This window comes from Hermetia illucens, chromosome 4 (assembly GCF_905115235.1).
Source record: "Hermetia illucens chromosome 4, iHerIll2.2.curated.20191125, whole genome shotgun sequence".
NCBI lineage: Eukaryota > Metazoa > Arthropoda > Insecta > Diptera > Stratiomyidae > Hermetia > Hermetia illucens.
This window is the reverse complement of record NC_051852.1, coordinates 51,791,441-51,817,772: the sequence shown is the minus strand read 5'-3', so window position 1 is coordinate 51,817,772 and position 26,332 is coordinate 51,791,441. Positions and strand designations below refer to the sequence as shown.

General features: G+C 40.3%; 2 protein-coding genes across 4 annotated transcripts in view; one reads left to right on the top strand and one right to left on the bottom strand.

Annotated features, from left to right (window-relative positions):
• LOC119653739 (cyclin-dependent kinase 2-associated protein 1-like) overlaps positions 1-13,815 on the bottom strand; it is a 217,374-nt gene extending 203,559 nt beyond the window's left edge. The window contains exons 1-3 of one of the 3 annotated variants that reach the window (XR_005249747.1): positions 13,656-13,815; positions 12,952-13,603; positions 11,736-12,893 (exon numbers count right to left, since the gene is read on the bottom strand). Coding sequence is in view for 1 of the 3 variants with exons in the window: in XM_038058662.1 (XP_037914590.1) it covers positions 13,129-13,560 (432 nt within the window). In the remaining 2 variants the exon portion in view is untranslated. Of the gene's footprint in view, positions 1-11,735; positions 13,604-13,655 lie in introns of those variants that run through there. The other 2 variants (XR_005249748.1, XM_038058662.1) reach the window with 2 other exon arrangements.
• A 277-nt stretch (positions 13,816-14,092) lies between these two features.
• LOC119655410 (moesin/ezrin/radixin homolog 2) lies at positions 14,093-26,105 on the top strand. Its single transcript, XM_038061294.1, has 6 exons — positions 14,093-14,396; positions 14,458-14,927; positions 24,559-24,661; positions 24,715-24,924; positions 24,981-25,217; positions 25,282-26,105. Exons 1-6 carry the CDS (start codon positions 14,310-14,312, stop codon positions 25,957-25,959), a joined length of 1,785 nt encoding a protein of 594 aa, XP_037917222.1. The 5' UTR covers positions 14,093-14,309; the 3' UTR covers positions 25,960-26,105.
• Positions 26,106-26,332: the final 227 nt, after the last annotated feature.

The following is a 26,332-nucleotide window of genomic DNA, read 5'->3' as shown; positions in this document are numbered from 1 at the left end:
ATAAACGAATCTACGGTGAGACTGAATAAAATTAACGAGAACAGGTGTAAGGTGTGGAATGTAAGTTGTCGGGCGGCTTCGAAAGTGACTCGTGTTCGCAATTCTCCCCTGAAAAAGCGAGAAAACCTTAAGTTTGTGGATAGAAGACCTTTCCCAAAAAATGTGTGTCTTACAGGACCTTTGATTCGATCCAAAGCAAAGAGAGTTTTCGATCATTTCCGTTCTCTAAAGCCAATCATTGATGTACCTGGATTTTTTTGCAAGCAAAGGCTGGTTCGAAAAATTTAAAAAGCGGTTCAACTTGCAAAACACAAAACATGTCGGCGAAGCAGCATCTGCGGATTTTGAATCTACTGCCAGATTTCCGGAAGGACTTGGAAATTTGATAAGAGAGAAGGGATATCTACCAGATGAAACAGGTCTGTTTTGGGGAAAGATGCCAAAAAGCACATTCATTTCAAAAGCTAAGAGAACTACTCCTGGATTGAAAGCCTCTAAAGAACGGCTAATCATTCTTCTGTGTAGCAACGCGTCTCAGTTTTTTTCATGCTTCGTCCGATGGTGGTAACAAATTTTTTAAATCCACAAGCATTCAAAGATAAAGGCAAAGCTAAATTGCCAGTGTTTTGGAAGGCAAATAAAAAGGCATAGGTTACAGCGAATTTATTCACTGCTTCATTCTCAATGTAAAATTCTATCTTGAAAAGAAATATATGAAGTTTCAAGATTTTTTACTCATTGACAATGCTTCCGGCCATCCGAATTCCTGAAAGTATCTTCATCCAAACGTAGAGGTCACGTTTTTTTGTCTATAAACACGACGTCCGTCATTCAACCTCTCGACCAAGGTACGATTGCGATTTTTAAGGTTTATTACACCCGAAGATCTCTCCAAAGAGTTATCGACGCAATTGATGAAAATTGGGAGTTAGACGTCATCCAATGTTAGGGAAAAATTCTCATTAAACGAATGCTTAGTTGATATTGCTGAGTCAGCTAAAGAAATTGCTGAATCGGCCTTGAAAGTTTGGTGGAAAAAGCCTCTTCCCGAGCTTTCTTCAGCTCAACCACACATTTCTATTCTTTGTTCGAATGAAATTCGAGAAGTCATGGATCTTGCCCAACAATTAGGAAGAGAAAGATTTACTGATTTCACAGAAGAAGAATTACAAAAGGAAGTGCCATCTCCTGATGGAGAATGCTTTTCGGAGGAAGATTTGCAAGCAATGTTGGAGAAAGAATCAGGACCTACTAATGACGAATGAGATGATTGAAAATTTGATAAAGCTAAAGAATGACCTAATAAATCAAGCCATAGAAGTGGATGTAGCCATGAAAAGGAGCTGTGCGTTTAAACGCAACAAGTCCCTCCATAAAATTATTAAATGATTTGAGAAATGAGTCGTCTCAAACTAAAATAACAAAATTTACATATATCATTAAAATTAGTTGTAAATATGTATATTATATTCATTCATTCATTATTCTTTTGTTCATCCAATTTAGGTTATTTATTTACGTATTTTATTTTATGTTCGAACCTAACCCCCTTTTCCACAGTAAGTAACGGACTCGACATCCCCGAACAAAATTTGAACCGGTACTCTCGCGAATGTCGAGGGTCTACTGTATATGAAAAAATATTGCTGCAAGTGCATTGTAACTTTATAATTCAAGAACGAGCGAACCGATTGTCACCAAAATTTAAGAATACATTTATATAGTTTGGGAGATGGTTTATGTAATCTGACAACAGGCTGGAGGAAAAATGTCAAGAATGACACTCGATCTGGACTAGCCTGCCGACGCGGCAGACAACAGATTCGTTATTTCTCCGATTTTGGGTGCCGTTTTTTCGGCTTATTTTATAAAGAAAAAGAAAAACAAATTTTATTTTTCAAATGCCGAATAGTAAGTTTTTTATTCCTCGAAATATCGGTATATGAGGAATAAAAAACTTACTATTCGAAATTTCAAAATTAAAATTTGTTTATTTTTTTCAACAGATTCGTTGCCAAAAAGTTTTAATCTAGTTAATTGCAAACGAAATATCGTTAAGTGTGGTGGAAATTATATAAATATAAATAAATCATTTTAACCTTCATACGTTCTTCTGGTCATTTCTGACCAGAATTGATTTTTCGTTGACTCTGTATTAGCTGTTTGTTATTCAATGAACTTTAAATATGGTAACTGATAATTTATTTTCTTCCTAAACATGTTAGACACCAGAGTATTTTTAAAAAATGCTCCGTTCTTGCACAGTAAAAAATGTTACGTTTAAGTTCCTTGGGTCAAAAACGACCAATCGAATGAATTTTGCGAATTCTGGGGATAAATTCCAATAGGAAAATTGTTTTCTTGTATTGCATAGCATCCTATATGTGTTGTAATGTATTTCATCATCTTATTGCACATAGCGTGCAATGTATTGCATCATCCTCGAAGGGCTATAAAAGCGCGAGGTCATTGAACAAGTGTATCATTTGGTAAATCGTTGCCGTATAGTTTAGTTGCATAAAAGCATGGACTTTATCGAAGTAGCGGAGAGTTTTAGTGACGAGGACGAGGAAGTATCCGAAATTGAAGATTATGAATCGGGCGATGAAGAAATTGAAGTTTCGGACGACGACCTTGAAGAAATTATTCTGGAAGACCTACCCGAATATTTATCTAGAGACAAAACTATACAATGGTACGAACATCCTTTCCGACATTCACGAAGAAGTACAAACCCATCACTACAACCCGGAATAACACGCTACGCCGCTTCAAGGATCTCTGATATTCAGTCATCATTCGATCTATTTCTACCACCGCAGTTGGAAACGATAATTTTGCGAAATACGAATCGGGAAGGACGTAGAGTCTTAGGAGCCACTTTTGAAGATATCGATACGCCAACTTTGCGAGCTTACATCGGACTTTTGATTCTTGCAGGAGTGTACCGATCTAACAATAAAGCAACTGAAAGTTTGTGGGATGCTGAAATAGGACGTCCAATTTTTCGAGCCGTCATGTCGAACAAAACGTTCAAGAAGATCTCACGATTCATTCGTTTTGATGATCGGTCCACGAGGAGTAGCCGCCGGGAAACAGACAAGTTTGCACCCATCCGCGAGCTGTGGGACTCGTGGGTAGATATTTTACCAAAACTCTACAATCCGCAAAAGAATATTACCATTGACGAGCAGCTGGTTCCCTTTAGGGGCAGATGTCCTTTCAGGCAATATATGCCAATGAAACCTGCTAAATATGGAATGAAGAATTGGGTAGCTTGCGACAGCGGTACAAGCTACGTCTGGAATATACAACCTTACACCGGAAGAATAAACAATACACCAGAAAGAAATCAAGGAATGCGAGTCGTTCAAGACCTGACTGCTGGATTGAAAGGTTACAACATTACGGTAGATAATTTTTTTACATCCTATGAACTTGCACAAAAGCTCTTGAAACGAGGGATTACATCAGTTGGAACAATTCGAAAAAATAAACCTTCGATTCCGAGAGTTCTTTTGGAATCAAAGAAGTGGCCTGCACAAAGTTCGAAATTCGCATTTACCAAAGATACGACGTTGGTTACGTATGTACCAAAGAAAAATCGAAGCGTTATTTTACAGAGCACACTACATACTACTAATTCTATAAATAATAAGGAGAATAAAAAACCGCTTATCATCGAAGATTATAATGCGTCGAAAGGTGCGGTAGATACTTTGGATAAACTTGTCGCTTGCTACTCAACGAAAAGAAAAACTAAAAGATGGCCAGTAGCAGTTTTTTGCAACATTATTGATATATCGTGTTATAATGCATTTATATTGTTTACTCAGGTAGAACCGGATTGGAACAAAAGTAAACTCTACAGGCGGCGACTTTTTTTGGAGCAGCTCGGTCGCGCACTGGTGAATCCATATATGCAGATGAGGAAGTCTCTTCCTAGAGCCTTAGCGTCTGCAGACATTGTATTGAAAAGCAGAAATTTAACTGATGACACCAATAACACTACAACAACAAAAGAGGAATCTGCCAAAAGAGGACGATGCAAATTTTGCCCTAAAGACATAAAAACCTCATTTACTTGTAACAATTGTAAAAGGTATGTGTGCAAGCGACACTTTATTGTAAAGTGCAAAGACTGTTAAAACAATATAATGTTTTGAATACTAATAAAAATTATTATCGTTTCTTGAATTTTTTTCATGATTTCTTTACATTTTCTTCATGTGGTCAAAAATGACCATAGGACCTTCAACGCTAGTTGAAAAGAGGGTCGTATGAAGGTTAATAACGGAAGACAATATTCGTTAGAATTATTGGGGGAAAATATTAGTTTAGGTATACCACAATAAACTGCAGATATTTCAAAACGAAATTTGTGGTCCTTTAGATGATAGGCGTAGAACCGACCGATTCGGGTACAAGCTCAGATTCCACCGTCCAGGAAGTAGTGGCTTTATGTCCTTACGAAATCTAGTAGCATTATGTAAATATGGGATTTAGAAATACTTGGCGTCAGTCCCTCGTACAAGTGCATTTGTATTTGTTGTAACTGTATTTTGTTCGTAATAAAGAGTGATAAATGTCTTCATATCCGAAAGGTGATTTTTCGAACATTTTTTTTTTCAAACGCGTTTTTCTCAAAATGACGTTTTTCACATTTGCGGGAATTCTAGTTCAAATAGTAATCGATCATTATGAAATTTGGAAGTATGATTCTTTACAAAATTACCAATAATATGAACCAACATTTGGGATGATGTTATACTTTTAACGGTGCTTTTTGCATAATTAGTGAGAAAATGGTGAAAATTGGAATAATATTTTAAACACTTGCAAAATTTTTGATTTTCTTTCAGCTGCATTAAAAGCTTTTTAGTTTCAGATAAAAATTGGGGTCGCTACGCATACTACAGTTGAAGAACTCTAGTTACGACTTTCAGCGGAATATTATCGCGTAACTCTTTTATTTTTGGCTTAAATTAAAAAAAAAACAAAATCTCAAGAGTTGTTCGGAATACGTACATCGATTATTTTCTTTATTTTGCACTCCAGATACCCGATACTCGATATTTCGTACCAAATCGTAAGTCTCTTGACCATACCAATTATCGGAATTCTACTGCATAATGTAGAAATTTGATTGAATTCCAAATAACTCTTGCCACAACCAAAATCTCAAAGAAGTACGTGAAAAAAAGACCTTTTAATATGGTTTCCCTTCTTATTATGAAAAAAGAAATCGAAAGTAAATTGTTTTGTTGTTTCTATTTGTTCTTGATGGTGACAGTAGAACTTTGAAGGGAACATTGGATGTCAAACCGTGTGAAAATCGTGAAGTGTCAAAAAGAGAATGTATTGATCATGTAGAAAAACATATAGACACTCGGTTGAGAAAAAATTCTGGAGGAAAAAGAAAATTAATTATGAAATTAATTGATGAGTTAACAATTTATTACAACTTGGCCATTCAACAAAATTCAAACTCGTTGGGAAATATGAGAAATGAACTCTGGGCGACATAATTTCATAAAATGTCAACTGACGAAAATCAACAGCACGAAAAATGATCAGAGTCTTGATGCCAATGGAAGAAGGTGCAAGCAGCGGATTTGAGTCGTTTCGAGTTGCTGAATCGTTGCTTGGAAGGCTGTACGCAGAACAGGAAAGAAAGTTTCAATTCTACAGTCTGACATTTGATTTCTAAACGAGGGGGGAGAGGGGCAGAGAGGCCGAACTATACCTGAAAAAATGTTATTGTAGTAAACTACTAGGTCCGCAAGTGTCAAATCCGCAGTCCCTCACCAGCAGTCGTTAGGCAGATAAATTTTTGAAAAAGCACGAGTGACCCAACGTTACAGTGTACACGTGCAAAGCGTGCACGGTAAGAAATTTGTTTTTTTTTCGATTTTTTGCTGTTTTATAAGAAAAGTTTGTTATTACAAAAAAAATTCATGAAATAAAACGAAATTTGCCCATTTAGATGTAATTCTATAACACGTGTTTACGGAAATAGAGCTGTAATGTTACTCTTATATGTAAACACGTGTTGAAAAATGTATTGATGGAAGTTTGGGTTTTATTATCTATTAAGCGACATAACAAAAGTGGCACAACGAAAATCGCATGACATTGATCGTGTTCTGCGTCCGCGAGTGTGTAACATCGATTAGGATGATCAAGGGAGCGACTCCGAAGATTACGTCGAGGATCGAGAATGTAGCGAGACAAAAGCTTCATGTTCAGAAGAAGATTTCCCAAATGAAGCGGAAGACGAAAACAATCAAACAGAACCGGTCCAAAGGCGTCAGCGGAAGTTTGTCTACGGCAAGGGTGAATACAAATGGTGCCTCGAAACCCCGGAAACACGCGGTCGTCGTTCCAACCCCATACAGATACATTTGCCAGAAACAAAAGATAATAGTTTGATTGCTACAAATCCATTTGAATCGTGGAACGTATTACTTACCGATAAAATGCTTGAACTGGCGTTGAAATAGACCAATGCCGCAATTAAGGCATATAAAATAGAAAATGTCATAATGAATGAATTGAAAGCGTTTTTCGCTTTATTATATTATCAAGGCGTACAGAAAAGTAATCGTTTGAACCTTAGCGATTTAAGGTCCAGTGAACTCGGGAGCAATTTGTACAGAACTGTTATGTCTGAAAGAAGATTTTATTTCATCAGCGCACGGCTTTGACGATAAAAGTACTCTGTCTAAAAGGCGTGAGGCTAACACATTGGCTTATTCGTGAGTTGTAGGATCTGTTCATCGAAAATTACAGTCTCATTAGACAACCCTCGGATTCTCCAAGGAAGTGTAGGATATGCAAAAAGAAAACACTATATTTGTGCGTAAAATGTGAAGCCGATTTTCAACCGGAAGGTTTCAAGTTGTTCCACACACGTTAAGTAGTGAATACAGCCCTCGGGTCGTATACGACCCAAGCTGCGTAAAGTGATAACCAATTATAAAAAAATCTGAATATATCATTTTTAACTTAATTTTAATTCAAATAAAACAAAGTAAAAAAATAAAGATGATTTTTATTATTTTCTAATATGGGCCAATAATGAGTTAAAGCATTATCATTTGCGGATACTAAAAATAACGTTACGGTTGAAGACTTAGTGATGGACTGATCAACGTTTTAAGAATAAGAAAAGTGATGGATATGAACATTGGACCACAATCCTACAATTTTTGCTTAGAGGCGGACGCTGCTCGAATACAACGACCGCAGCGAACGAGGCTTGCCCTCGCATAAGTCTCCACGAAAGAAAACAAACAGGAGTTTAGCAACCTGAAAGGTCAGCTTTACCGTGCTGGAATAGCAGCTTAAAAGTAAAAAATGTTTAACAATCACATTTTATATTTTATCATGTTCGAATCACGTCAGCTACTCTACGACAAAATGTATGTCATCGGGGAGTCTATTGTACTTCGACGGCAACTAGCACGGCGGGAATCCATCGTAAAATGGCAAAAGAGATGGAACGAGGCACAAACTGGCCGTTGGACTTACCGTGTCATTCCACACATTCGAAGATGGATGGAAAGGAATCACGGGGAACTAAGCTACGAGCTAACACAGTTTTTAAGTGGACATGGAGGTTATCGGGCTTATCTATATCGATTTGGACATGACGAGTCACCATGTTGCCCAAGATGTGGTAACGTGGCTGAGAATGCGGAGCATGTTGTATTTGAGTGCCCAAGGTTTACAACACACCGAACTAGGCTGCAGGCGATCGCAGACAGGTGCTTAACACCTGGAAATATAGCGGAGTTTATGTTGGAATCCACGGAGGCTTGGAATCAAGTGGTAATTGAGCTGAAAATGAATCATCAACAGCTAAGGCATGAAGAACTGCGAAGAAAGCAAGAAAGGGAGCGAACGATAATACTCCGCAGTTAAGAACTGATCCATCCCCATGATGCAATGCTTATAGCGTGGGGAGAGTAGAAGAAGAAGTGGTTTTAGTGAGTAGAAGTCTCACATAACTGTATGGCAGGAGCCAGCAGTAGGTTTTGAACCTTTCCACCTTTCAACGATGAAAAAAAAAAGACAAACGGACAGACAGACATCGACTCGATTCTAATAAGGTTTTGTTTCACACACAAATGAGGTACATGCCAGCAAATACCACTTTGAAACTTCAACCACTAGATCAAGGCATCATTCAAAACGTTAAAATGCACTACAGGAAAGAGGTTGTTAGACAGTTTCTTACTGATATTGAACACCAAACGCCAACTACAATTAACGTCTTACGAGTCATGTGGATGATTGTCAAAGCTTGGAATCAAGTCAGTGGAAAAACCATTACAAATTGGTGGGAAGGATGGGTTCGAAGTTCCATGTGATGACGAGGAGGATGACTTGACACTCGTAGAATCTGCTAAGACCTGGCAAAGAGTTCAGGAAGAATTCAACCTTCAAGAAATTGAGTTCGAAGAGTTTCTTACCTTTGATGATGATTAAGCGGTCCATGGAGAATTCACTGATGATGAAATTGTCACATCTGTATTACCAGTTCCTAATGAAGAAGAGGACGAATGCGAGGAGGAACAGAGTGAAATGAACCAATGTCATTTTACTACAAGAGACGCTCGTAACGCTCTGAATGTAATAAAGTGTGTATTTCTAAACAAAAAGGTTGTTTGAGCGACGGTATAGTCAAATGATTGCGCTTCGGATATGATAACTTACACCGATGATAAGCAGACCACAATTTGCGACTTTTTCTCTAATCGAGATAAACAAAATGAAGATTAAGCTTCCATAACCACTGTATAAACTGTTTAAACTGCTTTTAAATAAACTGTACAGTGTTTTTATCAAAATGTGTTTTCATTTATTATCATTGGCGGCGATCTTGATGGCCATGTGGGTGAAAAGGCAGACAATTACAGGTTCCATGGAGGAAAGGGGTTCAGAGCGCGCAATGAGGGTGGCGAGTACTTATGAATACATGGTTCATCAAACGATTGTCTCATCTTCCTACATTTTATAGTGGGAACAGTAAAACGCAAATCGACTATATTCTCATAAGACGCCGACATTTTACCACAGCAAAGCCGTTTCTTATGAGATCATAGCATCTCAACATCGGCCATTGATTGCCGTCCTGCGAATTAAGCCACCGATAAAACAGCGTGAGGAACGCACTGGCCCGGCGCGCATAAGTGGTGGCGATTTCTCAAGAAGAAAGAAGAAATGATCTCACTTATGCGATTACCAACCATTACGAGTTTGGAAAAATCATGGAACCAGAAAGACACGATCCACAAGCGGCCTCTGCAACCGTCGGGGACACCAAGTCGGGTAAGCGGTACATCAACCGAGATACTTGGCTTTGGAATGATGTTGAAATGAAGGTCCGTGAAAAGAAACGCCTCTATCACAAATTTCTCGACGATAAAACACCGGCCAATTGGCAAATTTATAAGAATGCCAACCGGGAAGCAAGGAAAGCGAAAGTGTGTTAAAAGTGAAAAAGAGTAAGTTAAGTGAATTAAAAGAAAAGAAAGTGGTTTTAGTCGGATAAGAATAAACATTTAGAAGTGCTTTGGATTATATATATAAATTCGAAAATGGGTAAACGTAAAGACATTAATTCTGAAAAAATAAGTTCAATAACTTCATTATTGGAGATGAAAATGTTTAGCTTTCGAGATATCGCTAGAAGGGAGAAAGTTTCTCACCAAACTGTTAGCAGAATCAATCAGGCGAATTTGGCTAACAAAGGACAAGTCGAAAACAAACGACAAAATTGCGGTCGTCAAAGGAAAACAACGCCTCGAACGGACCGCAGAATTGTTAATCAAGCTTGCGAAAAGCGTTTTTCTTCCTTGAGGAGCTTACATCAGGATCTCCAAGAGGAAGGGATACATGTTTCGCAAATGACTTTAAGGAGAAGACATTACGAAGCCAATCTTCGGTCGAGAAGGCCTGCAAAGAAGCCTAAGCTGACCGCTGGAATGAAGAAAGCCAGGCTAGAGTTTGCAAAGCGTTATCGGCACTATTCCGTTGATGACTGGAAAAAAGTGAATAAGATATAATTTTAATATATATAATCGCCTAATCCCCCAAAAGCATATTTTTAAAAAACAAAACATATTTTTCTCCCCATTTAGGTAGCTTTTAGCGACGAATGCAGGCTGGAAGCTGTTACAGAAAGGCTGCAGTATGTTCGCAAAAGACCATCGGAGCGATATCAGGAAGACTGCGTCGTAAGAACTATCAAACACCCTCCAGCAGCGATGATATGGTCCCTTATCTCAGCCGATGGACCAGGACCGCTATATTTTGTAGAGGGAACAATGGATGCCTGCCAATACCAGTTTTTGATTGACGACATTTTGTGCCCTCATTTTAATTACCTGCGATGCTGCCGACATTCAACAACCTTTATGCAAGATGGTGCACCTTGTCATCGTGCTAAATCTACAATTAATATGTTGAAAAGATGTGACATTCCGATTCTAGCGTGGCCTGGTAATTCCCCGGACCTCAACCCCATCGAGAACGTTTGGAGCCTATTAAAAGCTAAGGTTTACGCCTCTCCTAATTCAAGTTTAGATGTTTTAAAATTAAAAATTGTCGATTTCTGGGAAAATGACGATGAAATCAAGCAAATGATAGATCGATGCTATGAAAGTATGCCTGACAGAATAAGGGCAGTTATTGACACTAGAGGTAGTTTCACAAAGTATTAATGTTTAAGTCAGATTCCTTTTGATTAAATGAATTATATAAGATAGGGAATCTAAAAATAGCATTTTCTATTTTATCTCTATTTTCTGTAATAAGCTTTGGAAGAAAGAAAACCAAATTTCGGAAAAAAGTAGTGCGGTCCTAATTTAATGAACAGGGTCTGTACTACTGTTCCAATATGGAAAAACAAAGGTAGTCCAGCAGAATGTTCAAATTACCGTCCGATCCGGTTACTTTCCCATACCATGAAGATTTGTGAACACATCCTTGACAACCGTATTCGCGAAATCGTTCAAATAACCGTGAATCACGATCAAGGAAGCGCCCTCTCACCACTCCTCTTTGTTCTTGTTATGGACACCGTCACACGGGATATCCAACGTCCTACGCCCTACACACTGCTTTATGCAGATGATGTTTTCCTAGCATCTGATAGCAAAAAGGATCTCGAGCAACTTATCCAAAGATGGAATGATCGCCTCATGCAACACGATCTCAAATTGAACCTAAACCAATGTCGTCCGTCCTGTCGCCCTCTATGGTTCTGAGTGTTGGCCAACTATAAAAGACAATGAACGGCGTCTTGCAGTAATGGAGACGAAGATGTTGCGTTGGACTAGTGGTGTGACACGTTTTGATCACATCCGAAATGAGGATATCCGCGATCGTTATGGGGTTGCACCGATCATGGAAAAGTTGCGAGAGAGGCGTCTTCGATGATATGGTCATGTAATTCGTGCTTGCGAAAATTCACTTGCCAAGATTGGTTTGAACATCGAAGTCGATGGTAAACGACCAAAATTATAATAATCGTTGGCGCAACAATCCACATTAGATCAGGGCCTTGAAGTGTGTTAGAGCATTTCATTCAAGACCGAAATGGTACACTACAGTATACTGTAGGAGGCAACGTGGTCAGCATTGCGCTCGCCGAAGATTATTACCTTGATTTGACTCAGGTACTCATTCACAGCTGAGCCGACTGGTATGCGATACAAATCCCACTGCCACCAGTGAGATTTGAGCCGACCTTCCGTACGACAGCTTTGTGCTCTAACCACTCAGCTATCCGGACACAAACGACCAAAAAACAGCCCGAAACAACGGTCGCTTGATACACTGGTGGAGATTTAAAAGCCTCAAGATTGCACCCAGAGCAGGCAATCAATAGAGCCAAATGGCGAAACCGATTACGACCAGTTGACACCGTTTGTAAACGGGGAAAAGGCTGAAGAAAAAGAAGAAGATTTATTAGTGGAAATCATTTGCTATAACAAGAACAATAGACAAGTTTTCTTACTTTGTTAATACGTATCGTAGACAAACCTAACCACCATATAAAAAACCTCATTGTAAAAAATTACTTGAAATACCGAATATTTTCTAATTCCTTTCAGCTTTGTTATATCGAAGTTGCACTGATTTCGATTTTTTTAGATGCAAATGAGTGACCGCTTATTGGGAGTAAAGTGAATTTTTTTTTTTTCAAATGCTTGCCAATTTAAAAAAAAATTGATATCTTCAAAATCTCCTACGTATTTCTATAGCTAAACTAATGGAGTTTAAGAAATATTTTTATTTTTATTCCAGGCTAGTTTTTGCTGCACTTCTACTACGTGCCGCGGAGCCCCTCAAAAAAGACCGTTCTACAGAAAGGGATGTTGAGCAGCCATTCTTTAATATTTTTTTTGTGTTTTCAATACTCTCCTAAACATCCTTTACAATATCTTTAGAAAAAAAAACCCGTTTATTCTTCCAACCTCAAAAAACCAAATTGCACCTTAAATTTTCAATCTTTACTGTAGTGTAACCCCTTAAATTCTTCCGTTAAAAAATAGTCCGCGTCGTCGGAGTTGAAATTAGAGCCGACGTAGCATAAAATAAAGAAAAAATCAACCCAGGAAGCCCCGGATTCCAACTCTAAGTCCAAACATCCTTTGTTCAATGCTTTTATTGGTGGCTGGAGGCACACTTTACCACCAGAGATTTTTACTCCAAATATTGTACTCAGAAGTTTTCAACCACAAATCACCACAAATCTTGTTACGCTTCAAATCCTTTATTGCTTAATGATCGCAATGGATTCCATTGCGTCGTAATCCCTGACAAGAAAATGATTTCACATCTCGTACAATTATGCATTTTCCTATTTGCATTATTCCAAGCTAAAAAGGCATAACACTACTCCAGGGCGACCAAAGGACTAATAAAACTTATAAATACCTTAACTAGCTCCTTTTGATGATACCTTGGTGGTCGGTTGTCGCGTGCGGTTCAACTAGAAGACGAAGCTCCCTCGAAACGATTCGTCGATTTCTTGGTGTCAAGTGTGGACGGCCGATTTGATCGTTGTTGGAGTTGGTTGTTGGCAAAAGGCGGATAACTGGCTGTTGATGTTCATTATTGTCGGGCAGACCTCTCGGTTTCCATCAGGCACTCGCGCACTAGAATGCGAGCGTGCACGATTCCGCGTTTCAGGCGTTCCGTTGAACTACGCGAACCGGTATACGTGGGCCGTATATCGCGCCCCATTTCTTCAATCACGGCTAACAACTGGGCGTACTTAGAGAGTCCTTGCAGATTCGATAGCGACGGGATATTCGCCGCCGAAGTCATTGGCGTCGTAATGTTCGCAGATGTCTGTGTTGTTACGATTACCGGCGAGGTGGGTTGGTGCGACAACTGTTGATATTGCGGTTGAATCTGTATTTGCGGTTGTGCCATCGCTTGGTACTGGCTTTGCGGCATTGGCGCCTTTATGTGCATCGGGATTGGCGTAACGGTAACATCACTCAACTTGGATTCGACCGCTTGTATGTCCATTGCATCCATGATTGCAACTGCACTTGGTGTCTAGACAATGCGAGCGAGTGCGCTGCAAATGCTATGTTGAATATCGCAATTTGGCAAAAATGCTTCATACTTACTTGAACAACGAAAATCAAACGTACTGACGAATAGAAACGTATTACAAACCAAAGAAAAACTCGCAAACAAAAATCAGCAACCACAAACCGAATTTGTGTATGGAATCGTTTCACCCCGCATATCAGTCTGACGTCTGATTGGCCTTGACGATTTACCGTACGTTCAATGCGGAAAGTTCAGGTAGGGTGGCTATAAAATTCGATGACTCTCGGAAGAAATTCCTTCACTGTATACAAGAAATCCAGCGATTAGCTTCAATGGTTAAGCACTGAAAACACAAATTTGTTCGCCGAAATTAAGATATTTCTAAACTTATGGCTTTTAATATGAAAAATGCGCACCTTTTACGGTATTAAATGAACTGAATTGTCTTCCGCGTGTATACGTATCTATTCAGGCTGACTACGTTTCTGTAGACGAAATGGTTAACTTTCAAATCGGTGCAATAGGCACCCGTCATCTGTCAACTGTTCTTGAATTTGTTTAGGACTTGTCCAATGGGTTTTATTTGTATTTGAATCACGGATTTCATCAACGGCATAGCAGAGCTGATTAGATTAAGACCGGGTACATCTTCATTCCCACCGTAAATTGTAGTTCTCCGGCCCCACCCGCCCAGGAAATGATCCAATTGCCACTACTTTCCTGCGGAAATGTCGCCGTTTCGTAAGAAGAAAAATAGCAAATCCTTTCCCGTGAAAGTTATTACATTTGACTCGGAATTGGAATTTGATCTAGAGGTAAGTGGGAGACGTTGCTCCTAAACTGTGTTGAGCGGGTAAAGTATATCTATTTTCGTAGCATCGAGCGACGGGCCAGGAGCTATTCGATTTGGTGTGTCGGACGATTGGTTTGCGTGAAGTCTGGTACTTCGGCCTTCAATATGAAGACACACGAAATGAAATGTCGTGGCTGAAGATGGATAAAAAGGTCAAGGATCAGAAAATCTGCCTGAAGAACGGCGGATTCGTGTTCAACTTCTACGCCAAATTCTTCCCGGAAAACGTCAGTGAGGAACTGGCCCAGGAGATTACTCAGCACCTGTTCTTTCTGCAAGTGAAGCAAAGCATTCTCTCCATGGATATCTACTGTCCGCCCGAGGCCTCGGTGCTGTTGGCTTCCTACGCAGTGCATGTTCAATTTGGCCCATACGATTCGGAGAACTACAAGGTTGGCATGCTGGCCGAAGTGGCGCGTGACCTATTGCCGCAGCGGGTCATCGACCAGTATCAGATGTCGCCGTCGATGTGGGAGGATCGGATAAAGTTGTGGTAAGTGGATCGGGGAAAAATGGTTTTCTTCTTATTGAATTTTGTGTAGTTCTGTGAAAAGTATTGGATTTAAATTCCGTTGAAAAACTACTGTCTACGACAGCAGAGATAAGGGAAGATAAGGGAAAAAGTTAATGGATCAAAATAAATACCGGCAACAAAAGTTACGATTGTGGGACTCCAGGTAGTAAAGTAGAAGTAAATTTTACATTAACCAGTGGTGATCAAATTTTTCGAATTGTATAATGTTGTTATAACCTTCATCCGGTAAGCAACATGCGAATTTTGAAATTTTATTGCCGCCAAAACGTCAACCATGCTTCAGATAGGGACTAAACTACGACCTTTTGCTATCGGAAACCGCCAATGATTCATCATCATCAACGACGCAACAACCATATCCGGTCTAGGCCTGCCTTAATAAGGAACTCCAGACATACCGGTTTTGCGCCGAGGTCCACCAATTCGATATCCCTAAAAGCTGTCTGGCGTCCTGACCTACGGCATCGTTCCATCTCAGGCAGGGTCTGCATAGTCTTCTTTTTCTACCATAGATGTTGCCTTTATAGACTTTCCCGGCTGGATCATCCTCATCCATACGGATTAAGTGACCTGCCCACCGTAACCTATTGAGCCAGATTTTATCCACATCCTGACGATCATGGTATCGCTGATAGATTTCGTCGTTATGTAGGCTACGGAATCGTTCATCCTCATGTAGGGGGCCAAAAATTCTTCGGAGGATTCTTCTCTCGAACGCGGCCAAGAGTTCGCAATTCTTCTTGCTAAGAACCCAAATCTCCGAGGAATACATGAGGACTGGCAAGATCATTGTCTTGTACAGTAAGAGCTTTGACCCTGACCACATAAATTGGTCATTCTGGGCCGAAGCGAAATGGGATAGTGGGACTCCGAAGAGTACTCCTCTCCCTCTTGTGAGAATGCCATTTTGTGCACAGGAAAGCTAAGTATGAGCACACTGCTGACAACTATTACAAAGAGCACTCTAGTCATCTGGAAACCGGTTTGAGGATGCTTTCTATAAGCTATTACACGGAGTTAAGGAGGGGTTACTTAAAGGTAATAGTGATCAGAATACCCAGATCGCCACTGACAACATTCTGTTCGGCCATTAGATCAGGAGGAGGAGATGTGTAGATTTCTATAATTTCCATCATCTAATCATTGACGGAATACTATTCGAACACAGAGTCTGCCACAAGGTCCGTTGAATTTCAACTGACTGACAAACACCATCAAATCAGATGAATCATACCGCGATAAGCGGTAGATTTAAGAGTTGTCTTTTGAATCCTCGTAACAAAAGAGGTGCTGAAATCTGGCTCAAAAGGGACCATCGTCTGGTGATTGCTTACCTTTGCTTGCGTGATGCTACTGCATTTGCTCACAAATCAATACGGGCTGGTTCCGCCATGGGAAAATTTTCTTGCTTTACAAGCGACGCAAGCTTTAAATAACCCGCCAAAAGTGCCTTTGCAGATGAAGCTGTCGGAAAGGCGAATCGATGAGCATAAAGAGCTTAGAGCTCTGTTGTTGGACGCGAACCAGGAAGGGTGAAACTTCCTGGGTCTTCACTATCATGAAAATGCACGAGAAATGCAACGTCGCAAATAGCAAAAAAATCACCACATCCCGAAAGAGTTTGCAGGAAATGGTATGCCGTTTGATGGTTCCGTGAGGAACGTTAAAGGTTTCTCATCCACAATGGTGAGCAGTTGATGAGGTGAAATGAGTACTCCAAGAAATCCCACCTCTTGTGGAACTATCTTTACCGTCAGTGCACTCAAAAGGAATAAAGCCTAACTTCTGCGCGCTACTCAAGCAGTTTCTACAGAGTCCCTCCGCACCTGTGTCCTTTTTCTGCTACTATATAGAAGTATGTGACACATTAATGAGGGCCGACATCTCTATCGCGTGTTAGCCATTCAATGAAACCCACTATCCCAGGGTAGTCGACGATAGGGATGCAAGGTTCTCGGAAAATCGTGAAGGCGGTTGATGCACAGTATCAAAAACTGACAGCGATGGTACATAGGTGGGGTTGACGCGCTATGCCTCACCATGGGATGGATGGCAACCATATATATAGTTAAAAAAGCCCACGGACCCTCTTCCCGCCCAACCTGAAGGCAACATCCAAAGTCCCGCATCACATGAATGATGCGTTTTAATGCAAAGTGTGTGCGACCATGCGAAAATGTATTGCTACACCCCCGATTGTTGCAAATACTTGAAGCAATGACGCGGTGGTTTTAAACTGGAGAGATATATAAATTTTAAATCGAAGACAGCGCGAATCAAGACTGGAGCTCACTAGGCCAGACTGTCATCGGTCAGGACTCTTCGGACCATAGCACAGGTTGCAAGGATGACCGCTTTTTGCATCTCCACGTGTAGTCCAGCCCTAAGATCGAGCGTTTTCAGCGCACATTTTATTATCTGCTATGACGGTAGCCTGATGTAATCGGCTAGAGGATTGTTTCTCGAACAAAAACTCACGAAGAGAATGCACTTGATTATAATGCAATGTTTTTAAATCAATTACCCTCTTCCTCCCTGATGACGTGGGATGGTGATCCTCAATTTTTCGGCAGCTCTCTCATGCATGTGTTGTTTGCAAGAGCTAACCTTACACGTCTATTGACAACTGTATCATACCGAAAGTATATGGAAGAACGGGAATGGCGAAGGTGTTGTTTGATTGATGATTTTATTTTTCCCGAACAGCTTAGGTTACAGGACAAGATCTAGACGCCGTTCAAATTCCCTCAGCAACTTAGATTTAATTATTGCCATAGCAGATGTTGTTACTTGCAATATGCCGAGGTATTTGTAGACGTCGTCCGAATCTATACCCTCAAATGTTATTTTGATTGTATCCTTCGTTGTCGGTGTGTTTTCCCCGAACAATTGTTTTTATGCGACATTTCTCCAATCTCAGCTGCATGTCGATATTCCTGCTGAACTGGATCTCCAGCAAGGATCAAAGTTGGTTCTCGTCTTTGACATACAATTTGATGTAATTAAATCGCTTAATGTACATTTCGACAATACGCCATGCTTGACTTGGAACCCGTATTTGCTTTCATGCAAAAGATGGGATAGCGGATTCAAAGCCAAACAAAACCACAATGGGCTTAGAGAGTCGCCTTGGAAGATACCACGCTTGATTGGTATCTCTTCTGATGTTTGTGAGGATACCGATAGCTTCGTGCTCCAATTTTTCATCACTGTAGATGGTAGGAAGACAAGTAATTGGTCGCGTCTGGGAGAATCTCAGCATATTTTGTGAATGCGACCTGGAATGCCGTCAAAGCGTCATTATAAATTGGGCCGACATCCCCAGTCACTAAGCTTCTCCTGACTACTGGGTTCATGGAAAGCCTTACAGGTGGAGTACTTGTGTTGTTCCTTTGACCAGTCCGGTAAGTTGGTAACTCCAGATCGGGCTCAGGGGGGAGAGAAGAAAGGGACCTGTTAATTGAAGGAAGCCCCAGCCATCCCCTCCCCTCCCTGTGTTTAAATAGAGCTACTGACGAATCCCATCCCACTTTCCAGAAGAAAAAAAGGTGTGATGGGCGCCGTCCACAACTCCATTGCAAAATATACAATCAGGAGATCGAGTCTTTCCAATCTGGTGCAGGTATGTCAAGAGATAGTGTGATAACATCTTTTCTTGGCTTTTACCAAGAAGGCCAAAATAACCTTCTTCAAATCAATTGTCTGCGATTGTGATCATCTACGAAGAATGAGTCTGGCTTTCATCATCATCATCAACGGCGCAACAACCGGTATCCGGTCTAGGCCTGCCTTAATAAGGAACTCCAGACATCCCGGTTTTGCGCCGAGGTCCACCAATTCGATATCCCTAAAAGCTGTCTGGCGTCCTGACCCACGCCATCGCTCCATCTTAGGCAGGGTCTGCCTCGTCTTCTTTTTCTACCATAGATATTGCCCTTATAGACTTTCCGGGCGGGATCATCCTCATCCATACGGATTAAGTGACCCGCCCACCGTAACCTATTGAGCCGAATTTTTTCCACAACCGGACGGTCATGGTATCGCTCATAGATTTCGTCATTGTGTAGGCTAGGGAATCGTCCATCCTCATGTAGGGGGCCAAAAATTCTTCGGACGATTCTTCTCTCGAACGCGGCCAAGAGTTCGCAATTTTTCTTGCTAAGAACCCAAGTTTCCGAGGAATACATGAGGGCTGGCAAGATCATAGTCTTGTACAGTAAGAGCTTTGACTCTATGGTGAGACGTTTCCAGCGGAATAGTCTTTGTAAGCTGAAATAGGCTCTGTTGACTGACAACAACCGTGCGCGTCTGACTTTCACCATTACATTTACCAGTTTGGGAAAACTGGAGAGATGGGTCGGAAGCTATTGAAATCTCCTTTCCTTTTTGAGTCTTCGTCCCGTTCAGAACCGGGGTCGTCTCGATTGATTACTCCATTTTGCTCGGTCATAAGCCTGATCTGGATGAAGTGGACACGCTTTCAAATCACTATCTAGCGTATCAAACCTTCGCTACTTTGGTCGGCGTTTTGCCCACTTCCCTGGAGATTTTATATTGGTTAAAAATGTAAAGCCTTCATCTTTTTGATTCTTTATCAGTTTCTCGGTTGGTTAATTGGGATCATGCGCTGTTCCATGTCGCCATGTTAGCCACCAAAACTGCCTGATTTCATATTTCCCGGCCTTTGTAAAAGCACGATATTTAGAGACTTATAACTTCTATATGACATAGCTGACAATTAAAAAGTGCAAGAAGAAAAAATTCGAGCAATTCTTAAAAAAAAAATAAATTTACCAAAAACGACTGTTTCTAAAGAGTTCCTCCCTAAATCTGATGGCTTAAGCTCAGTGTTCACAGGGCCAAACTGTTACAATTTCCCGAATTTCGCTTTTGGTAAATATTTTTCTATTAAACTCGAAAATTGATTGAAATATATTGAAAAAAAATATTTCTGGAAAGTTGCAAATTTAATCACAATTTCAAAAAACTTGAATCCATCTAGGATCGCATTCCTTTCATCAAAGAGACCCCATACTGGGTACTCTTTCCTAACGACTTTTTCACAATAAAGTAACTTTTCATTCTGAAGATGTGCTGACACGTTTGAGTATGCTTTAAAATAAGCAAAACCACTTAGGAGTATGGGAGATCGTGTTGTCTCCCTCTTTTCTGCTAACTTTACTAACTGTTCTTTCCTTTAATTTGCTAACATTAATGTTCTCCATATGATCGAGTGAAAGGACTCACAAGACGGAAACGCGTACAAATAGGAAAATTCTAAAGAGTGTTAAGTGTCCTACACCACAATACGTTCGCTAAGAGGAAATCAAGCTTATGCGCTCGATAAGAGGAAATGGGAAATGAAGCAAAAATTTGACAGAAAAAAACAAACAGTAAAATAACTTAAAAAAAACATTACGCATGCTTTCACACTAACACTTACTGAAACGACCCCATTATGATTGCCATTTTCCTTACGTCTTTTTATAAGCATTTTGGATAATTTGCCGTACTGTCGGTAGTATATTACTTACTCGAGCAGGCCACAATGTTCTGGAATACCGCAGGGCTTATTCTTCAGCCTGAAAGTCTCACCCTCACAAGGCCACATTTTGTACTGGATTCGAAGACTCCTAGGAGGTAAATCAGTTGGAATTGGTGTAGGAATGCGAATCTTTGTCTACATTCATTTTATTGAAAATGTAATGGAATGTCCTGAAGACGGTGATTAGGCCATTTTTGGTGTGAATATCGAACTGAATAAGGGAGGATCTGTGGGGGGTTATTAATTTTATATTTGATACTTTCCCTTGCTGTGGGGAATTCTTTCTGACGCACCTGATAGCGATTCGATTTTTTTGTCAAGGTAATTGCAAGGGTCTACGGTGGAGGAGAAGGCGTAGTCAAGGCTCGATCCAATGACTTCTTTATAGTTCTTATTAACTTTATTACCACGCCAGGTGCTGGTTGTCTTGTGATCCAGGCGCAAGCGATTTATATTTATTCGGAAGACGTACATTCGCTTCTTAAAGAACGTTACTAAACTTTTCTAGATTTAGAAGCAACTTGAGTTTATCGCACTCTTTCACAAACACAATGGCTAATCGTTTGGTTAAACCTTCTGCTTACTTCTAGTTACCACAATGAAAAAATTTTCGGCGTACTAGAGGATAGTAGTATAAGGATACTGAAGGGACCGGGTTTAGAAGGCAACCTTATTGCAGTTTATTATCAGCAATGATGTGATCATCCTTAATGACTAGTTTCCCAAATTCCATTAATTTAGTATGTACCGAAATTATGATCTCAGATGGAATATTTATTTGTGCAAGCACGCCTCCCACATAAATAAATCCACCTTTTCATATGCTTTACTGATGTCGAAAGAGTCACATCTCCACACGAGGAAAGTTCATTTTAAAGAATAAGAATCACGCGAATGTTGATTTTTCAGACAATCACAAGTACGGGAGAGGGAATAAATCACGGAGCAATACTTGAGGATGCTGTTAACGTGGGAATTGAAGAGTGTTAAGGGGGGTTACACGACATTCAGAAAACATGATTTTTTTAAGAGGCGAAAAATTAATAGAGCCACAAAATGTTTTTGTGTGTTGTAACATTTATTTGAAAGGTTCAAAAAAAATTGTTTTCTCTTAAAATATCTCATAACATTTGATTGGCATGCAGATTTGCAGAACTACTGGAGTTCCCCCCAAAAGTGTGAAAGATACAGCTCACAATTCTTCTCTGAAACGAAACAATCGACTAGAACTTTCACTGTTACATTTACTGTATTGTCAACTTTTTGTAGGTTTGAAAGGAAAACCGTAATTTTTCAGGAAAAACCCAATCTAACTTGGTAAAAAAAAATCGTAATTTTTGTCATCGTTGTTTTTAGTTTAAACAGAAGATAATTTAGTACTGAAGAAAATGTGCTATAAATCAGAAGATTTACTATTTTCTACAATTACGCCTGCTAATCACAAAAATAAAAAGTCTAAGAAACGAGTTTCAAAATTTTTGATAAGAAAAAGTACCATTTTCGAATACTTAGAGTAGTTATCCGCTAACCAGCTATTCCTGAATGATATTGTAGTCCTTCATTTCCAAAGTTCAAAGTTCAAAAGTTAATTTGCATGCATCTGCTGCAGTACGAGCCTCTTTGCTGGAGAATGAGTGCCACGTGGTTCTTCTTTCTATTCGTTGCGCTTTCATCTGATGGGCAAAAATTTTGTATCATCATCAACGGCGCAACAACCGGTATGCGGTCTAGGCCTGCCTTAAGAAGAAACTCCAGACATCCCGGTTTTGCGCCGAGGTCCACCAATTCGATATCCCTAAAAGCTGTGTGGCGCCCTAACCTACGCCATCGCTCCATCTCAACCAGGGTCTACCTCGACTTCTTTTCCTACCATAGATATTGCCCTAATAGACTTTCTGGGTCGAATTATCCTCATCCATACGGATTAACTGACCCGCCCACCGTAATCTATTGAGCCGAATTTTATCCATAACCTGATGGTCATGGTATCGCTCATAGATTTCGTCGTTATGTAGGCTACGGAATTGTCCATCCTCATGCAGGGAGCCAAAAATTCTTCGGAGGATTCTTCTCTCGAACGCAGCCAAGAGTTCGCAGTTTTTCTTACTAAGAACCCAAGTCTCCGAGGAATACATGAGGACTGGCAAGATCATTGTCTGAGACGTTTCGAGCGGAACAGTTTTTATAAGTTGAAATAGGCTCTGTTGACTGCCAACAACCGTGTGCGGAGTTCATCATCGTATCTGGTATCGGTTGTGATTTTTGACCCTAGATATGAGAAATTATCAACGGTCTGAAAGTTTTAGTCTCCTATCCTTATTCTTCCCGTTTGCCTAGTGCAGTTTGATGTTGTTGGTTGGTTGGTTTTTGGTACTGACGTTGCCATCATATACTTTGTCTTGCCTTCATTGATGTGCAGCCCAAGATCTCGCGCCGCCTGCTCGATCTGGATGAAGGCAGTTTGTACGTCTCGGGTGGTTCTTCCCATGATGTCGATATCGTCAGCATAGGCCAGTAGTTGGGTGGACTTGAAGAGGATCGTACCTTCTGCATTTACCTCAGCATCACGGATCACTTTCTCGAGGGCCAGGTTAAAGAGGACGCATTATAGGGCATCCCCTTGTTGTAGACCGTTTTTGATGTCGAATGGTGTTAAAAGTGATCCTGCTGTTTTTATCTAGTCAGGGTCAGCCTAGTCAGTCTTACCAATTTCGTTGGGATACGGAATTCTCTCATGGCCGTGTACAGTTTTACCTTGCCTATGCTATCATAGGCGGCTTTAAAGTCGATGAAGAGATGGTGCAACTGATGTCCATATTCCAACAGTTTTTCCATCGGTTTCCGCAGAGAGAAAATTTGATCTGTTGCTGATTTGCCTGGAGTGAAGCCTCTTTGGTATGGGCCAATGATGTTCTGAACGTATGGGGCCATTCGGCCTAGCAAGATAGCGGAGAATATCTTATAGATGGTACTCAGCAACGTGATACCTCTATAATTGCTGCACTGCGTGATATCTCCCTTTTTATGTATGAGACAGATAATGCCTCTTTGCCAGTCGTCAGGCATTGATTCACTGTCCCACACCTTGAGCACAACTTGATAAACCACTTGGTGTAATTGGTGACCTCCATATTTAAAGAATTGGGCTGTAATTCCATTGGCTCCTGGCGAATTATGATTTTTAAGCCGATGAATTGCACGGACTGTTTTTTCTATACTTGATGGTGGCAGTATTTGTCCGTCGTCTTCAGTTAGCGGGACCTCCAATTCGCCGATGTTCTGGTTGTTCAGTAGTTCATCGAAGTACTCAATCCATCGTTCCAATAGGCCCATTCTGTCGGAAATCAGATCTTTGTCTCGGCAGGATGAGCATCGAGGTGTATAAGGCTTCATCCTGCTGACTTGTTTGTAAAACTTCCGCGCCTAGTGCAGTTGCTCCCTACACTTTTCTAGTTCACAGACTTCTCCCAGGTTTCCTTTTTTCGTCTGTGAAGTCGCTTCTCCGCTCGACGGAGTTCGTGATAAGCCCCTGCGCATGCACGCGTTCTAGAAGAATGCAACGTTACTCGTTGTGCGGCATTCTTCCGTTCCGTTGCTAGCTTACATTCATCGTCAAACCAACCGTTCCGATTCCTTTTGCGGCTGGGGCCGATGTTGTGGTTGTTCAGTAGTTCATCAAAATACTCAACCCCCATTCTGTCGGAAATCAGATGTCTTTGTCCTGGCAGAATGGACATCGAGGTGTGTAAGGCTTCATCCTGCTGACTTGTTGGTAAAACTTGCATTGTATAGCTGACCAACAACTGTATCGCGACATTTCAAAATGCGTAGAAGTGTTGGCTATCCGAATTTCTCTTTGGCACAAGCAACTTAATTCTTACGTCCAACCCAAAAAGAAGCAAATTTTTGTCTTTTTTAAGACAGCGCAGTCATATCATTTTAATATCAATTCTTTAATACTAGTCGACCATGTCAAAATTCAAACATTTTCGGAACCACAAAAATATATGATTTCTAACAAGATTTTCCTTATATTGCTTACAGGTACGAAGATCATGAACCAATGACCCGTGATGAAGTCGAGATGGAATATCTGAAAATTGCACAAGATTTAGACATGTACGGAGTGAACTATTTCCAGATTACGGTAAGGAATACTATTCTATGTTAGTCACAATATTCATCCTTTTGTCCGTTTAGAATAAGAAACTTTCAGAGCTTTGGTTAGGAGTTACCGCGACCGGCTTAAATATCTATGAAAAGTCAAATAAACTAACACCCAAAACAATGTTCCAGTGGTCTGAGATTAGAAATGTTCGTTTCGATGGAAAAAAATTCACGATACGACCCGTCGACTCCAATGCGCCTAATTTCGTATTTTATTCCCAAAACTTACGAATAAACAAATTGGTAACGTACGTGTTCGATTCTATCATAGTTTTCATCATCGAAGTTTCCTTTTGTAGATTTTAGATTTATGTATAGGTAATCATGATCTGTATATTAAACGTCGAAAACCAGACACTATGGAAATTCAACAAATGAAAGCTCAGGCGAAAGAGGAAAAGCAACGACGGCAGATTGAGCGAAGCAAGTATGCACGCGAAAAAAAGTTGCGCGAGGCTGCTGAAAAGGAAAAGCTAGAATTGGAGCGTCGTTATCAGCAGCTGCAAGATGAAATGCGGTCGGCAAGTGAGGCTTTGGTGAGTGAACTGCTTTCAATTAATACACCAAAACCCACAATATTAAAAAGGTGAATTATTTTAGCGTCGATCAGAAGAAACGAAAGAACTGTATCTCGAAAAAAGTCGACTGAACGAGAAGCAAGTCCAACTGACTGAATGCAAAGCAAATAAGTTCAAACTTGAGATGGATCGTCTCCGTGAAAACCATGTCAAAACAGAGAAAGAGAAGATCGAACTCGAGAAAAAAATACGTGATGCTGAATTCTATGTACAGCATTTGACTGACGAGAAGGAAAAACGTACTGTCGAGGCAGACAAGCTGAAGCGAGAACTTTTGTCCGCCCGCATTGCAGAACGGGAAGCGCGTACAAAACTCCTGAATTTCCTAAGTCGAACCACAGTGCCTAGCTCATTAGAATCAGTTTACCTTGCAACCGGTTCGAGTATAGCGGAGTCATCCACAGTTGATTCCGACTACCTATCTTCCGCTGAGTTTTTATTATCCGATAATGACATGGAGCAAATAACCACTGAGATCGAGCGAAACCGTATAGAGTATTTGGAAAAGTCCAGACAAGTTCAAAACCAACTGCGTACACTGAGATCAGAGATTGAGTTGTTGAAGATTGAGGAAAATCAGAGCCCGTTGGATATAATTAGTGCAGAGCAGCTACGTACAGGCGAAAATAAGTACTCAACACTGAAAAAACTACGTACCGGTACAGCGAAGGCGCGAGTAGCGTTCTTCGAGGAATTGTGACGATTGTTGACAAAGTTGTTCATGAAAGTTTCTGAGAGAAATAGGGAAAATTTATGATTACAATTGACTATATATATTTATAGTCAAGTTGAAAGTGCGGTTTTTATATATACATACTTGTAATTTGCTACAATAAATGTTATACATTTTTTAAAAATGTTTTTTTTTTGCAATAGGATTATTCGTAGGTAATGGAATATTTGCCATTTTTTAATAGCATTCAAATATAACAGTGAATAGAAGATGCGTCAACCCAGCTCCATATACTTAGTATTTCTTTAACAAGATATTTTCGCTAGTTAAAGAACTCGAAATAATTTTTCAAATCGACATTCTTTGCCAATATGAAGGAATGCAACCTTATTCAATAGAC

Bases quoted from the DNA above. Each gene is read 5' to 3' on its own strand.
- LOC119655410 (XM_038061294.1), top strand. From the start codon at position 14,310: ATGTCGCCGTTTCGTAAGAAGAAAAATAGCAAATCCTTTCCCGTGAAA. The intron at 14,928-24,558 runs GTAAGTGGATCG...TATTGCTTACAG, and splicing joins GAGGATCGGATAAAGTTGTG to GTACGAAGATCATGAACCAA. The intron at 24,925-24,980 runs GTAACGTACGTG...TTCCTTTTGTAG, and splicing joins ACTTACGAATAAACAAATTG to ATTTTAGATTTATGTATAGG.